The following is a 14,616-nucleotide window of genomic DNA, read 5'->3' as shown; positions in this document are numbered from 1 at the left end:
GGAGCAGATTTTCAGGGCAATGAAAATGCTATGATACCCCAACAATGGATACATGTCGTCATACATTTGTCCAAACCCACGGAACGTACACCAAGCGTGAATCCTAAGGGAAACTATGGACTTTGGGTGATACTGATGCTCTCCAGTTGTAACTAGTAACCCACTCTGGAGTGAAATGTTGATAGTGGGGAGGCTGTGTGTAAGTGTATGTGGTGGGGGAGGGGAGGGCAGATTGTGATTGACTTGTTCTGCAATGTTCCACAAGATGAGCAAACATTTCTAGTAACTTTTAACTCTGTAAATGAACAATGACTTGCAGTACAAGTAGTACCTGACAGTGAACATCACACGACCACAACTGAGCCAACGGCTCTTTTTCTCGCTGAGAGATTTTGGGTGATCATCTCCCATGCTCAGATGCTCAGTCTCAGGCTGCGGTGTTTGGCAGAAACCAGTGATTTTTCTGAACATTGGAAGGTGTCCACAACTGGCACTAGTGAATTTTTTGTCACTTCAAAGCACCTATGGACAGTCCTTTGTTTTTCCATACAAGAGTAAGCTTAGGAATGTCTTATTTCATCCTAGGTCAGGATGTCTGCAAATATAGACCCTTCCCTCTGTTGTCAGGTGCCCATGTATACACTCTTGACTGATAGTGATCTGTAGTTTTCTTTGGTATCTTCATCTTCTTCATCTTGCTTTGGAATCAAGGACAATACTAGTCTAAAAGAATGAGTTTGAAAGTGTTCCTTCTTCCTCTATTCTATGGGAGAGTTTGTGAAAGAAACTTCCCAAATAGCCACTGAAGCCATCTGGTCTTGGACTTTCTTTATGAGATTTTTAACTAATAATTTAGTTTATTAACTTGTTATAGGGCTATCTAGATTTTTTATTTCTTCTTGAGTAGATTTTGGTAATTTGTGTCTATTTTCTTTTTCTTGGTCAGTATTGCTAAGATTTTTTCTTTTTAATTTTTTTGTTTATTTATTTTTTGAGAGAGACAGATGTGAGCAGAGAAGAGACACAGAGCGAGAGGGAGACACAGAATCCAAAGCAAGCTCCAGACTCTGAGCCATCGGCAGAACCCTACGCAAGACTTGAACTCATAATATGTTATTGTCTATTTTATGATGTTATTGTCTATTTCTCCTTGCAATTCAGTGTTTGTTTCATGTATTTATGAGCTCTGTTGTTAGATGCATATATGTTTATAAATGTTATATCTTTCTGATGGATTGGTCCTTTAAACATTACAAAATGAGGGTGCCTGAGTAGATCAGTTGGTTAAGCATCTGACTTTGGCTCAGGTCATGCTCTAACAGTTTGTGAGTTTGAGTCCTACATCAGGCTCTCCACTGACAGTGTAGAGCCCATTTTGACTCCTGTCTTTCTCTCTCTGCCCATCCCCTGCTCACTTTTTCTCTCAAAAATAAATATTTTAAAAAATTATACAATATCCTTTGTCTCTACCATTTTTTAAGTTTATTTATTGATGCGAGAAAGAGGGTGCAGAGCAGGGGAGGGGCAGAGAGAGGGACAGAGAAAATCCCAAGCAGGCTCTGCACTATCAGCACACAGCCAGATGTGGGGCTCCAACTCACAAGCCGTGAGATCATGACCTGAGCTGAGAACAAGAGTCGGCTGCTTAACCGACTGGGCCAGTCAGATACTGTTATTATTTTTTTTAATTTAAAAAAATGCTTATTTTTGAAACAGCAAGAATACAAGCACTTGCAAGTAAGAGAAGGGCAGACAGGGAGACAGAGGATGTGAAATGGGCTTTGTGCTGACGGCAGAAAGCCTGATGCAGGGCTCAAACTCACAAACCAGGAAATCATGACCTGAGCCACAGTGGAATGTTTAACTGACTGAAACACCTAGGCGCCCTCTCAAATACTTAAAAAAAATTTTTTTTAATGTTTATTTATTTCTGAAGGGGAGAGAAACAAGGCGTGAGTGGGGGAGAGACTGAGAGGGGGACACAGAATCTGAAGCAGGCTCCAGGCTCTTAGCTGTCAGCACAGAGCCCGACGTGGGGCTCCAACTCACAATCTGTGAGATCATGACCCAAGCGAAGTTGGACACCCAACCGAGTCACCCAGTATTTCATCAAATACTATTTTTAAAGAAGGGAAAAACAGTTAAAAGAAAGGAAAAACAATAGATTTATGGAGTCTTTTATATTAATCTACACATTAACCATTTCTAGTACTTTTCATTTCTTCCTGTCCAGTTACTATTTGGTGTCCTCTCCTTGTTCAAACATACCTCCATTCCTTCCTTCTCATTTGTGCTATTAATGCCACATATAGCTTTAAATATGCTCTATGTCTAACACTTCATTTTTTTTATTTTATATAACTGTCTTTTAGATTAGTTATAAGAAAAAACATTTATACAGCCTTTAATAATTACTTACATAATTATCTTTATCAATGCTCTTTAATACTTCACATAATTTCAAGTTACCATCTGGTATCACATCCTTTCAGCATGAAGAACTTCCTATAGTATTTTTGTAAGGCAAATCTGCTAGTAACAATTTTTTGTTCTTGTTTATCTGCCACTGTCTTTATTTTTGCCTTCAATTTTGAAGAATGGTTTGTTAGAAAGAATTCATGGTTGACAGCTTATGCTTTTCAGGCCTTTGAATGAATTCTACTGCCTTCTGGCTTCCATCATTCTGGTGAGCAATAAGTTGTTAATCTTATTGGGCATTCCTTGTAGGAGTTTTTTTTTTCTTGCTGCTTTTAAGATTTTTCTCTTTCAAGAGTGTAACTATTACGTGGCTAGGTGTGAATCACTTCATGTTTATTCTTGGGAGTCTGTTGAACCTTTTGGATGTGTGGATTAATCTTTTTCATCAAATTTGGGAAGTTTATGACTATTATTTCTTAAAATACTTTTTTTCTAACCCTTTCTCTCTTTTCTATCTAGCATTCCCTTTACACATCTGTTGGTATTTTTTTTAATATTTTTTATTTATTTTTTGAGAGACAGAGAGAGACAGCATGAGCAGGGGAGGGTCAGAGAGAGAAGGAGACACAGAATCCGGAGGAGGCTCCAGGCTCTGAGCTAGCTGTCAGCATGGAGCCCGATGCAGGGCTTGAACCCATGAACCATGAGATCATGACCCGACCTGAAGCCGGATGCTTAACCGACTGAGCCACCCGGGTGCCCCTGTTGGTATTTTTGATGGTGTCCTATAGATTGCTGAGGCACAGTTCATTTTAAAAATTCTGTCCTTCACCAAAAACCATCTATACCAATTCATCTTCAAGTTCACGGATTCTCCTTTGCTATCAAGTCTGGTGTTGAGCTCCTCCTCTCTGGTGAAATTTTAATTTTTATTGTTGTATGTATCAACTCCCAACTTTTCATTGATTTATTTTTATAATTTCCGTGTTTACTGATATTCTCTATTTGATAAGTCACTATGATCATACTTTCATTTCCTTAAAACTGTTTGAAGCCTTTTTGTCTCCTACGTTCAATGGAATGGTCCAGGCAGAGACATTCCCAGTGACTGCTTTTTTTTAATCCCCTGGTTTTATGTCTTATGATTTTTTAGTTGTTGTTGGAAACTGGACTTTTAGGTAATAAATTATAGCAGCTCTGGAGTAAGGACACACCCCCCCCCCGGGGGCATGGCTGTAATTTTTTGTTTATGTAGTGACTTATCTGGACTCATTCTGTGTCCAGCCACTAATGTCTTTGTTCAATTTTTATTTTTATGTGTGGTTTTCTAGGCATCACACTGGCGTAAGGAGTCAGCCAATGATTTGTCAGAGGTTATGCTTAAACATCCCAAGCTAGTAAGCCTTCTATCCTTTACCAATGTATCTGTGGTTGAAGAATCATTCAAAGTTGAGACAGTTTATAATCTTTTCTGGCTTTTTCTTTTGGTGTTCACAATTAACCCTCACAACTAACCAAAGATAAGTTAGCTTGGTAGGGCCTTTGCCAGTCTCTCTGGAGTCTGCATGAATACTTACACGTGTGTGCAACTTCCCAGAGTTCTAGGGAGAAGTAGGATCTTATTAAAACCTTCTTTGGCTGTCTTGTTTCCCAGATATTCCTGTTAAGATTCTGCCTCATCTACCACTCTGTTCCTTATTCCAAATAGGATCAGAACCTCAGGTTAGCTGTCACATTATCCTTCCCCTGTTGCAATCGTTTTCAGCAACATCCCTCCGTTGCTTGGAATTTTCTGTCATCCCTTGGTTGCTTGGAATTTTGTTTTCTCTATAAATAAAGGCAGCCCCCTCAAGCAGCAGAATGCCAGTCCTCCAGCCTGTCCTTATGAAACTTCTGCATCATAGAGCTGTGGGTCAGGAGGACAGGAGCAGCCCTAGGCTGAAAGACCACAGACTTCCAATGTTTTTATTGAGACTCAGTAGAAATTCTTGGATAAATGCTTACTGATTTGTTGTGAGTTTGTGGTCAATTTCCATCATCTTTAAATGGCTGTCTTTGATAATTATGTCGAATTCTATTGTTGCTTTTTGTGGAAAGGATTTGCCAACATCCTCACTCAGTCATTCCAGATGTCAAATATACATTTATAAATGTCCAGATGAATGCCATATAATAATGAGGAGAGTCATTCTTGACATGATTCTCACTTCAGGGGAAATTATTTTAGTGTTATACCATTAAAGTCAATGTTGGTTGCTGGTTTGGTATAGAAACTTATCTTGTATCAGATGTTTCTATTTTTACTAATTTTTACATTCAATTTACATTCAAGAAACATTTATTCTATTCTACTATGTGTCAAATAGTTGTGATATAAAAGGCAAAGACTTTCTCCAATACCAAGTAAGTCATCTAATGGAGAAGCAAAACAAGTTAACAGGTACAACATAGTCATAAGTGCTTTGATTAAAATATTTATAGTGAATTATGGGAATATAGGGGAAAGATACCTGGAAATCCAAAAATAAGAAAACAGGAGCTAGGAAGGGTCTCTAGGGAAACTAAGCTGACAGATGAGCCGAATCTTGAAAAATAGGTTCAATAAAAGCTGAACAAAATTATTTGCCAGAGTGGGAAGGCAGGTTCAAGAAGAGGGACCAATACATGTAAAGCAAGATCATGCTGGGTTTGCACTGGGTGTTATATGGAAACCAACTTGACAATAAACTATAAAAGGAAATACATAAATAAATAAATAATCTTAAAAAAAAAAGATTATGCCGGGTTTGGGAAATCAGAGTAGAGTCGTAAGGACGGTGCCAGAGTGGTGTACGGGGACCAGATTAAGAGTCAGCATTAGAACGATGGGAAACTATGAAAGAGCCTCAAGCATCAAAGTGTTATACTCACATTCATATTTCAAACGGTAACTAAGGTAACTGGAAGTGGAGCAAACCAAGACTAGAAACAGGGAAGACCCAATAGCAGCAGTGGGAAGAAAAAGGAGGTGAGAGTCCATACATATTAAAGGAATATAATTAAAGGACCAGAACTTTGCAAAGAGGCAGATAAAGGGCTGAACCATATCATTACCTGGTTTCCAGGTTTTTTGTTTGTTTGCTTAACATGGTAAAGGATAAAGAACATAAGAGCAGGGGCAAGTATGGAAGTTGGGGGAGGAAAACAGAGTTTGGTTTGGATACAGGCATTTGAACCTATAGAACACCCATGGAAAAATGGTTGCAAGTTAAAAAAGGCCCAGTTTCAGCTGCTCCAGTGCTATTAATACCATTTCTAGTTTTATATTTTAAAATGTTTCCATTAAATTGTTAAGTTCAAATTATGTGTACATGTGTTTGCCTGGGTGTGTATACATATACAAAGAGAAAGAGAACATGCACTCAAGAGGGAATAAGTCATAAAGCAAATGGGCCAAAATGTTAATGAAAATTGAATCTCTGTATACAAAGACTACACAGTGTTCCTTGTATTACTTTCATTTTTAAAATGTTTTGTAAGCTTGAAATTATCTCCAAATTAAAAAATTTTTAAATGTTATGTGCATTGTATGTACATTTTTGTATGTGAGAGAATTACATGAGGTAGCGAGTGTTTGAGTGCGTGTGGCACTTCACATTTCCATTTCTGGAAATAATACTTCAAGACTTTGTTTTTTAATGTTCATTTTAAAGAGGTCACATTTACCAGAGGCATAGAGCTTTAAAATAAAATCCAAACTCTTAGTATGAAAAATCTGGTCCCTTTCTACTTAACTTCACAAATCGGATCTCAAGCCACTCCCTCCTCATTTCCTATGTTCCAGCCGTATTATCCTGCTTTTGAGGAACTTTCTTGCCTTAGAGCCTTCCCCTCAAAGTTCCCTCTTCCTAGGCTACTCTTCTTTACAAGGCTTACTTTTCCCATTTCTTAGGTATCCGTTTAAATGTCACCCCTCCACAGAGGCCTTTTTAAATCACTCTGATCATCCCATTGCCTCACCTACTGCTATTTTCTATCACAGCGCCTGTTTTTCCCCAATCACATTAGACTGTAAAACTCTGTAAAACAGAGAGCAAAGACTTTTCTGTTTTGTTCACCAAGTATACCAAGGGCCATGCGCAATGCTCTCCATCCATTTTGCATGAATGTTGGATAAGATGTGATGAGAAGCCAACCAAAGAATTCAGTAGTTCTGATTCATAAGTCCTTAAATATTTCCCAAACCATATTTGAGAAGACTGAAAAACATAAGAACAAAAATGTCTTACCTCCTGCAATGACAAAATGGCTTAGGGCATTTTTATTTCGGTACACATTTAGACTGGTGTTCACTGTGCTGAGAAGAAGGGGGAAGGAAGAAAACATAAAATTTAAAGCATATCCCCCTTACGTCCTCAACCACAATTGTCACTAAAGTGACAGACACCAGAAGCGCCTACTATGTCGATTCCTGGTCTTAGTCTAGGTCCCATCAATGTGTTCCAAGCTACTAATATGCCTATGAGTTTTCCAGCTGGACCTTCTGCTAAAGAATGAATGAAAGAACAATCAAATTTCTGGAAAAAATACTCACGTAGACACAGAAACATAAAAAAGAGTTTCGCAGAATTTCTCTTACTTAGAAACCTGTACCTATTTTGGTAAGAGGTGGAAGACCAACCATTTACATAGACAGATAAAAGTTCCTAGGGAAAAAGGTATTATGAATCACTCTCATATGGATGTTTAGTTTTAAAAAATCTCACTTGCTCATCTTTCGAATACTAAGAATAAAATAATAATAAAAGAATACTGAGACCTTAAGTCACAATTTGAGAACTTACTTGAATATAGTCACAAACACTGTAGTTCTCCAACTCCAGCGCCAGCCATACCGGATGAAGCCTCGTGTGGCAGCACGATGTGCAGATTGCTAAAGTTAATGAAAAGGCTCTGAGGTTCCAAGACCACGTAATACCTTTATTCTAAAACTGTGGTAGAAGGACGGCTATGGATTAGGCACGGACATGTAAACAGAAACACTCTTAAGATCTCTAGAAATATCACTGTTTACTGAAACTTAAGCAAAAGTACCATGTGCATCCTATTCTATCAGGAGTTAGAAAAGGAACTAAGAATTGCCAGTGTCAACAAAGTAAGCTATCAATGAGGCAATAAACAGAGGATTTATATGGCAAATGCCATGGCAAATATAAAGTCAGTATTAGACATGCTTTTTATATCAAGAAATCTTGGTGGGGTGCCTGGGTGGCTCAGTAGGTTGAATGTCTGACTTTGGCTCAGGTCATGATCTCACAGTTTGTGGGTTTGGGCCCTGCGTCAGGCTCTGTGCTGACAGCTTGGAGCCTGGAGCCTGAAGCCTGCTTCGGATTCTGTGTCTCCCTCTCTCTTTGCCCTTCCCCTGCTCATGATCTGTCTCTGTCTCTCAAAAATAAATAAATGTTAAAAAAAAAATTTAAAAACAATCTTGGAAAAAAGAAACCATAAAATAAAAAAGAAGCTAATGAATGGTAAATAACAGAGTAAGGATAATAGTAATACAGATATACAGAAAGGAGCAAAGAAAAGAGAACTAATATTTAATGCCTGCCTTCTGCGTAAAAGTTGTGTTAACATATTACCTCATTTAATTTTTTACAACCTTTTTTTAGGCAGGTGTTTCAGTTTTAACTAAAGCACAGAGAGGAAGTTTCTAACCAAGATCACTCAGCCAAGAAGGAATAAGTCATAATTGGAAGACAGGTTGTCTGTCTCCACAGCACATTTTTCCCACATCACCATGGAGAAGTCTTGTACAATATCCTGAGGATACAGTCTAGATTTTGAGAGAATCCCTAAGTGGATCCTTAACTACAATGAGATACTGGGCAAGTCAAAACCTTTCTAAAGAGTATCAGTATTGACTCGTGGCTTTTAATAAATGGGCAGATAAATAGATACAGAAGTGTGGATGAATATGTGTATAGAAGTACATATGAACACACACACATTTCCTAATTCTGTCTGATTAGGGCCTACAGAAGCCATGATATCCCTGTAAGCAGTGAACATACATAGCTTCAAATATTAGTTTTTAAATACAATTCTTCCACTATGAGAAACTAGAACTCCTTGGTGATAACTAATTCTGAAGCTAGAAAAGTAAAAGATGAGTCAAAATCATCTTGCTATGCAAAAAAAAAAAGAAAAGAAAAGCTATGCTCAAAGAATGATGGAGACATATCAAAAGAACAAAGAAGCTAGTTTAAAGGGCTCCAACTGTCCAAATCTAGGCCAATTTCAGCATCAAGATAAATAATAATAGTAATGAATTATAAACTACAGAATAAAATAAGAATCCCTGAATCCCCATTGATATAAATAAATTATAAAGAGACAAATACAGGAAAAGGGAAAGCTCTCCCTTAAAGCTGAATACAAAGCAATAAATGTAGGAAAGATGGCATTAGAAAATAACCATGTTACAACCACCCCAGTATTAACTCTTTCAGGTAAGAGTCATCAAACTAAATGAATACTAAAACTAAAGCACAAAAATCTGATGAAAAATAGGGTATTTACATAGTGTCAAAGTATCTAATACGTATCCATAAAATATTCCTAATTACATTTACTAATTATCTTGATTTCAGCTCAGGTCATAATCTCACAGTCCTGAGATCGAGTCCTTCCTTGGCTTGATTGATTGAGTCCCACCTTGGCTTGTGCTGGGTGTGGAGCTTGCTTGAGATTCTCTCTCCCTCTCCTTCTGCCCTTCCCCTGCTTGCAAGTGTGCTCTCTCAAAAAAAAATTTTTTTTTATAATAAAAAATTTAAAAATTACAAAGGAAGAAAAATAGTAATATTACAGTGAATAAGCCTGGCAGAGACCATCTTAATCAAGTGCCTAAAGTAAACATCAATAAAGGGACAAAAGATATCATGTGCTCCTGATATAATGTACTAAGAAGGAAACATTAATTCTAGACTATTCCTGCTAAAACACATAGCTGGAATCTAATCATGAGAAAACATTAAACAAATACTAATTGAAGAACACAATCTTCAAAAATGTCACAATCAAGAAAGTTAAAGAAAGAGAAACTGTTCTATATTAAACAAGACTAAAGAGGCATGAAAGGCAAATTCAACATCTGATCCAGTATTAGATGCCGGACCTAGAAAATTATTTTTATTTACTTTTAAAATAGGGGCACCCGGGTGGCTCAGTTGGTTAGGTATCTGACTCTTGGTTTCGACTTAGGTCATGATCTCACACTTCATGAGACTGAGCCCTGCACTGGGCTCTGCACTGACAGCATGGAGCCTGGTGTGGAACCTGCCTGGGACTCTCTCTTTCTCCCTGTCTTTCTGACCCTCCCCTACTCCAGCTGGTGAACACTCTCTTTGTCAAAATAAATGAATAAACTTAAATAAAGAAATAATACTATGGGGATGACTAGCAAAATTTACATAAAGTCTAAAAATAAGACAACAGTACTATATCAGTGATAATTTCCTGATCTGGATAATTATATAGTGGTTATAGAAGAGAATGTCCTTGTTTTTAGGGAAATAAATATTTAAGTATTTATCATGACTATAACTTACTCTCAAGCATTCACAAAAAATAATAATATGCATTATACAGAAAGAGAATGCTACAGTAAATGTGATAAAATATTAACATTTGAAGAATCTGGGTGATAAGTATACAGGAGTTCTTTGTAATACTTTCACAACTTTTAAGTCCGATAGAATTATTAAAAAAAAAACCCAAACAATTAACTCTCTAAGCTGTAACTTCCTCACTAATATAACAGAATTGATTTATGTACAGCTCTAAAAAGAGTCAGCACTCTATAAGCTGTAGAGTTATAAGTGCTAATTATTGCCTCCAAGGAGGCCCTGTGAATGGCATTAATATGCTACAGTTAAACACTGATAATTTAGCTAGGGATTAGAAATATATTTCAGATACTATACTAGATCTTAGCCGATAGCTTGAGAAGTGATAGAAATGTATTTCAGAAAGTAGAGCCACGGTGGTAATCCCTCCGAAGATAAGAGAAGTGGTCTGACAAGCCATGTGTATGCTCTTTAACATTAGAACTTCCATTGTTATTAACCATAGGCTTTGTTTCTTTACTCTAAAATCCTTAACCCTCCCAACCCTACTTCCTAACTAAATAACTAAATGTAAAGTGAACTGCTAAACTAGTGTGCCCTCAAATACTTGTAGAATATCAGTACTTACCACAGCATCAAACCGGTTATGATAAATTTCTGCTTGGCTCTGCTCCACATAGTGCTGTTTAGCATGAATAAAAGCTGGTATTCCCCCATATGCCCAGCCAATGATGCCTGCTGAAACAGCCGCCTTATAAATATTCTCAAGTTCCTTTGAAGTTCTCTGCTGTTCACTAAGACATCAAAAAGACAATGTTGTTTGGGATTAGAACATTCAAAATGACCCCAATACTAACACTGCCACATTTTTCATTATGGGCAGAATCTTCTGATTAATAAAATCTTCTGAAGAATTAAATAGCAATTATGTCACAAGTAGCTCAAATCTCAGCCAAAATTAACCTATACTATTAGAAATTAGGCTATTGGTTGATTACACTTAGGAAGATAGTGACTAGAAGGGGAGCTTCTGAAATGCTAACAGTCTCTTGGTGTTGCTTACGCAGCTATGTCTAGTTAGTGAAAAGTCATTGATCAATATTATTTATGTGTAAATAGATATGTATTATACTCCAATAAGTTTTTTTCTAAGGTGCTTTTATTTGATGACTATTACAACTTGACTACATCTCTGGATTCAGGAAGAATCTGTAAGCTGGATGCAAGGATCAAGATTTCCCTTTTTGAATTTTAAGCTAACTTTTGGAAATTACACAAACTTATGGATTTTAGGACAATGCATTCAAGAACAAAATCCGAGATTAAAAAAAAAATCAAAACCTATCTTTCTGAATTCTTCACTTTTATGTCATGCTCAGATTGACCTTGTATTTTAAAAAGCACCAAATGAGAAATCTCACTGTACAATGGGCACCACAGACCAACCTAATAAGATAACACTGTTTAATTCACTTTATTACACTCAAAAGCAGAAGAAACTAGAATTGCTAATAAAGCTTTGAAGATGTCTTCTAGAAGCTTTAATGAAGAGCTAAGTTTTTAAGTATTATGTTACTATAAATAGCCCTCTAGATAAATACTGTTATTTACATTACTAAATCACTTTCTTCAGAGACTATAAGGTGTTTATCTAATTCTAATTATCAATAACCACATCTCTGAAATCAGAATCAGTGAATCTTTACAGTTCCTGCATCTACAAGAGAAATCTAAACAAAACTTCTCAGAAAACCCTCTTATACTTACTTAGGTCAAGGGGAAAAAACTGCTATAATTTGAACCCTGTACTTATCTTGTATGTGAATAAGACCAAAAACATTTATCTAAAAATTGGCCTATGACAGAACTCAGAAAAATATAAAAGCTTAACACTTAACAGGCCAGATATATATGCTTTGCCTCCTTTTCATTCTCTGAAAACTTCCATTACATAGGTGATACTTATCTCCCGTTTATCGATTTCGTTCTATGGTTGGCCCAGACAGCTGGTGAATGGTGAAGAAATGGCACGGTGGCAAAAAGGCCTAAACTACAAGTGACAACGGGGTTGTGGTTCTGGTTCTGTCACCCACTGTTAAGCGACCTGCAGCCAGATCCCAATCTCTATGAACTTTAGTTTCCTCATCTACGATGGAGGGGAACATGGAAGTTACACTAGATTCCCTTCAAATTTCTTTCAGATCCAACATTCTGTGGTTTACAAAGCTGATCAAAATAACGTTCTTCGGTTATGTTTTACATAGGATCTTTCACAAGTATCTCAAGTAAATATTGGAAGGACTAATGAGAATGGCTGCCTCATTATCTTTAAAATAAAGATGATATCTCAGAAAAGCAATTAAATCCAATTCAGCCAACTCCTTTGCCCCAACAATCTCAGCAACATAATAAAGCTTCAAAGTCAATTTAACCACTTGATAACAGTATAGTATTGTAACGTAGTTCATGAAAGGGCCATTTTTTCATCAGTAATTGATAAATGATGAAATGATGAAATAAATGAAATACCCTTAGTTTTTCATTAAAGTTAATTCAATTTGAAGGGTTATCCTTTATTCTGAAATAACCTTATTTGTTAATCTAGCTTATATTGTTCCTTTCATAAAGTGATCAGACAATACTTGCTATTATTTTTTACATATTCCTTATCTGACAGAATAAACATTTTAGAGCTGTCTCTGCCTTCTCTCCAAACTCTTTCTTCTTCTTCTTTTTTTTTTTTTTTTTTTTGAGAGGAAGGGGAGCTATTGTCATGAGATGCCAAAGTTTGGGATAAAGTGAAATACAGGGGCGCCTGGGTAGCTCAGTTGGTTAAGCGTCCGACTGCAGCTCACGTCATGCTCTCTCACTGTTCATGGGTTTGAGCTAACCGACTTCAGCTCAGGTCGTGATCTCTCACTGTTCGAGGGTTCGAGCCCCGCAACTGGTTCTGTGCTGACAGCTCAGAGCCTGGAGCCTGTTTCGGATTCTGTGTCTGTCTCTCTCTCGCGCGCGCTCTCTCTCTCTCTCTGCCCCTCCCCCACTCGTGCTCTGTCTCAAAAATAAATAAACTATAAGAAAAATATAAAAAAATAAGGTGAAACACGAAAAATACTGGAGCGTAATCTTGTTGATGTGGATTCCAGGGTCAATTCTGACACTAATTAGCTCGGCTCAATTCTAATTTGTAAAATCAGGGGATTACACTAAGACTATATTCTCTAAATATGTTCTGATTTAAGAGTTTCAACCCTACCATTTGTAAACTGTCTTGTCAACCAACAGATCTACTAAATGGCAATGTGAGGATACAAGCTTGGGAAACAAACATTAGAACACCAAATCTTATTAAAAAATAAACCCCATCACTCAAGGGTCCTTCGCGCCAGGATGACCTAGATTTAAGGACAGCTCTTCGCAGTCCCCTCCCCACAGACCCTAGGCACTTTTACTCTTTGACAAACAGGTCCCGAAGGCGGTCCCATCCGGATTCCAGGTAATCAGGCTCTGGAACGGAGGAAGACAGCTTCTGGTTCTCCGAATCGGCAGCCACAGCTCCCGCAGCAAAGACCCGAGGGAAAGGACCCAGAGCCCTGCAGAGGTAGCTCTGTGGCGCTGGCGGTCGCACCTCCATAGCCCTCACTGAACCTGCGGACACACGCTTAGGGTCTCAGGGCTCCAAGGCCTCCGGGAGACGCCGTGGGAGGACAGTAAGGATAACTGCAGTAGGTGAGTACCCTTCCACTAGGCCCCAGCTAATCTGCCGCCAGACGCGCCACAACAACTCTCGACATCCTCCTCCTCAGGGCCGGCCCTCACTTTGCAGGACCTTGGATACACGAGACAGGAAGTCCCACCTTCATCAGGGCAAAGGCCAATGGGCGGGGCGATGGCGTCGCCGCAGCTAAAACACTTCCGGTTGGAGGCGGGACGAACCCAGTGTTGCCTGGCCCGCCCCCCGGAAGTGACTTGGCAGCGAGTAGCCGACCTCAGCTGCCTGTGGCCCCGCCTCCGGGCGGTTTCTTTGGGCTTCCTGGGCCCCAGAAACCGGCTCTTCGTCAGGTTTCGGGAGGCAAGAAGTGTTACAGGCTGAAGTAGTTTAGTGAATATAAAACGCTAGAAATTCCATATAGATGAAAAAGAAAGTGCAGTATTCAGTACAAGTGGAGTGGGGAAAGGTGAAGACAATTTGCACAAATACAAGCCCAACCTGTCACCGACGTGGAGAAGCCTCTCGAACTGGGCGGGGTTTCACTTCTGGTTTCAGAAAGAACCAGATGTCTTGGTGCCTAATAACACCGAGATTTCCAGAAAGCTCATTTGAAGAATTAGCTTTGGGTAGTTCTTAACAAGGTGGGTTTTACCCCACCCCACCCCCTTAGTTTCATATGCTTACTCTTCCTCAAAGGCAGGACAACTGGAATTTCTTGGATATTCCAGCAATAATTTCCCTTCAGTACAGCTTCTGCTAACATATGCTTCGAGGTATTGTTTTTACTAAAACACACGTATTTGAGGGTTGCCTGGGTAGCTCCGTCAGGAAAGCTAAGAAATTCAGCTGAGGTCATGATCTCAGGGTTTGTGAGTTCCA

The 14,616-nt window shown here is 38.4% G+C and overlaps 1 protein-coding gene across 2 annotated transcripts in view; it reads right to left on the bottom strand.

Annotated features, from left to right (window-relative positions):
* Positions 1 to 13,876, bottom strand: part of TIMMDC1 (translocase of inner mitochondrial membrane domain containing 1) — a 21,630-nt gene extending 7,754 nt beyond the window's left edge. Inside the window, exons 1-4 of one of the 2 annotated variants that reach the window (XM_029939367.1) lie at positions 13,478 to 13,876; positions 10,654 to 10,819; positions 7,242 to 7,330; positions 6,536 to 6,754 (exon numbers count right to left, since the gene is read on the bottom strand). In XM_029939367.1, the coding sequence (XP_029795227.1) occupies positions 6,616 to 6,754; positions 7,242 to 7,330; positions 10,654 to 10,819; positions 13,478 to 13,659 (576 nt within the window). In that variant the 5' untranslated portion in view covers positions 13,660 to 13,876 and the 3' untranslated portion in view covers positions 6,536 to 6,615. Of the gene's footprint in view, positions 1 to 6,535; positions 6,755 to 7,241; positions 7,331 to 10,653; positions 10,820 to 13,477 lie in introns of those variants that run through there. The other variant, XM_029939366.1, reaches the window with a different exon arrangement.
* Positions 13,877 to 14,616: the final 740 nt, after the last annotated feature.

This window comes from Suricata suricatta, chromosome 5 (genome assembly GCF_006229205.1).
Source record: "Suricata suricatta isolate VVHF042 chromosome 5, meerkat_22Aug2017_6uvM2_HiC, whole genome shotgun sequence".
Lineage (NCBI taxonomy): Eukaryota > Metazoa > Chordata > Mammalia > Carnivora > Herpestidae > Suricata > Suricata suricatta.
This window is presented reverse-complemented; position numbering and strand designations above follow the sequence as displayed.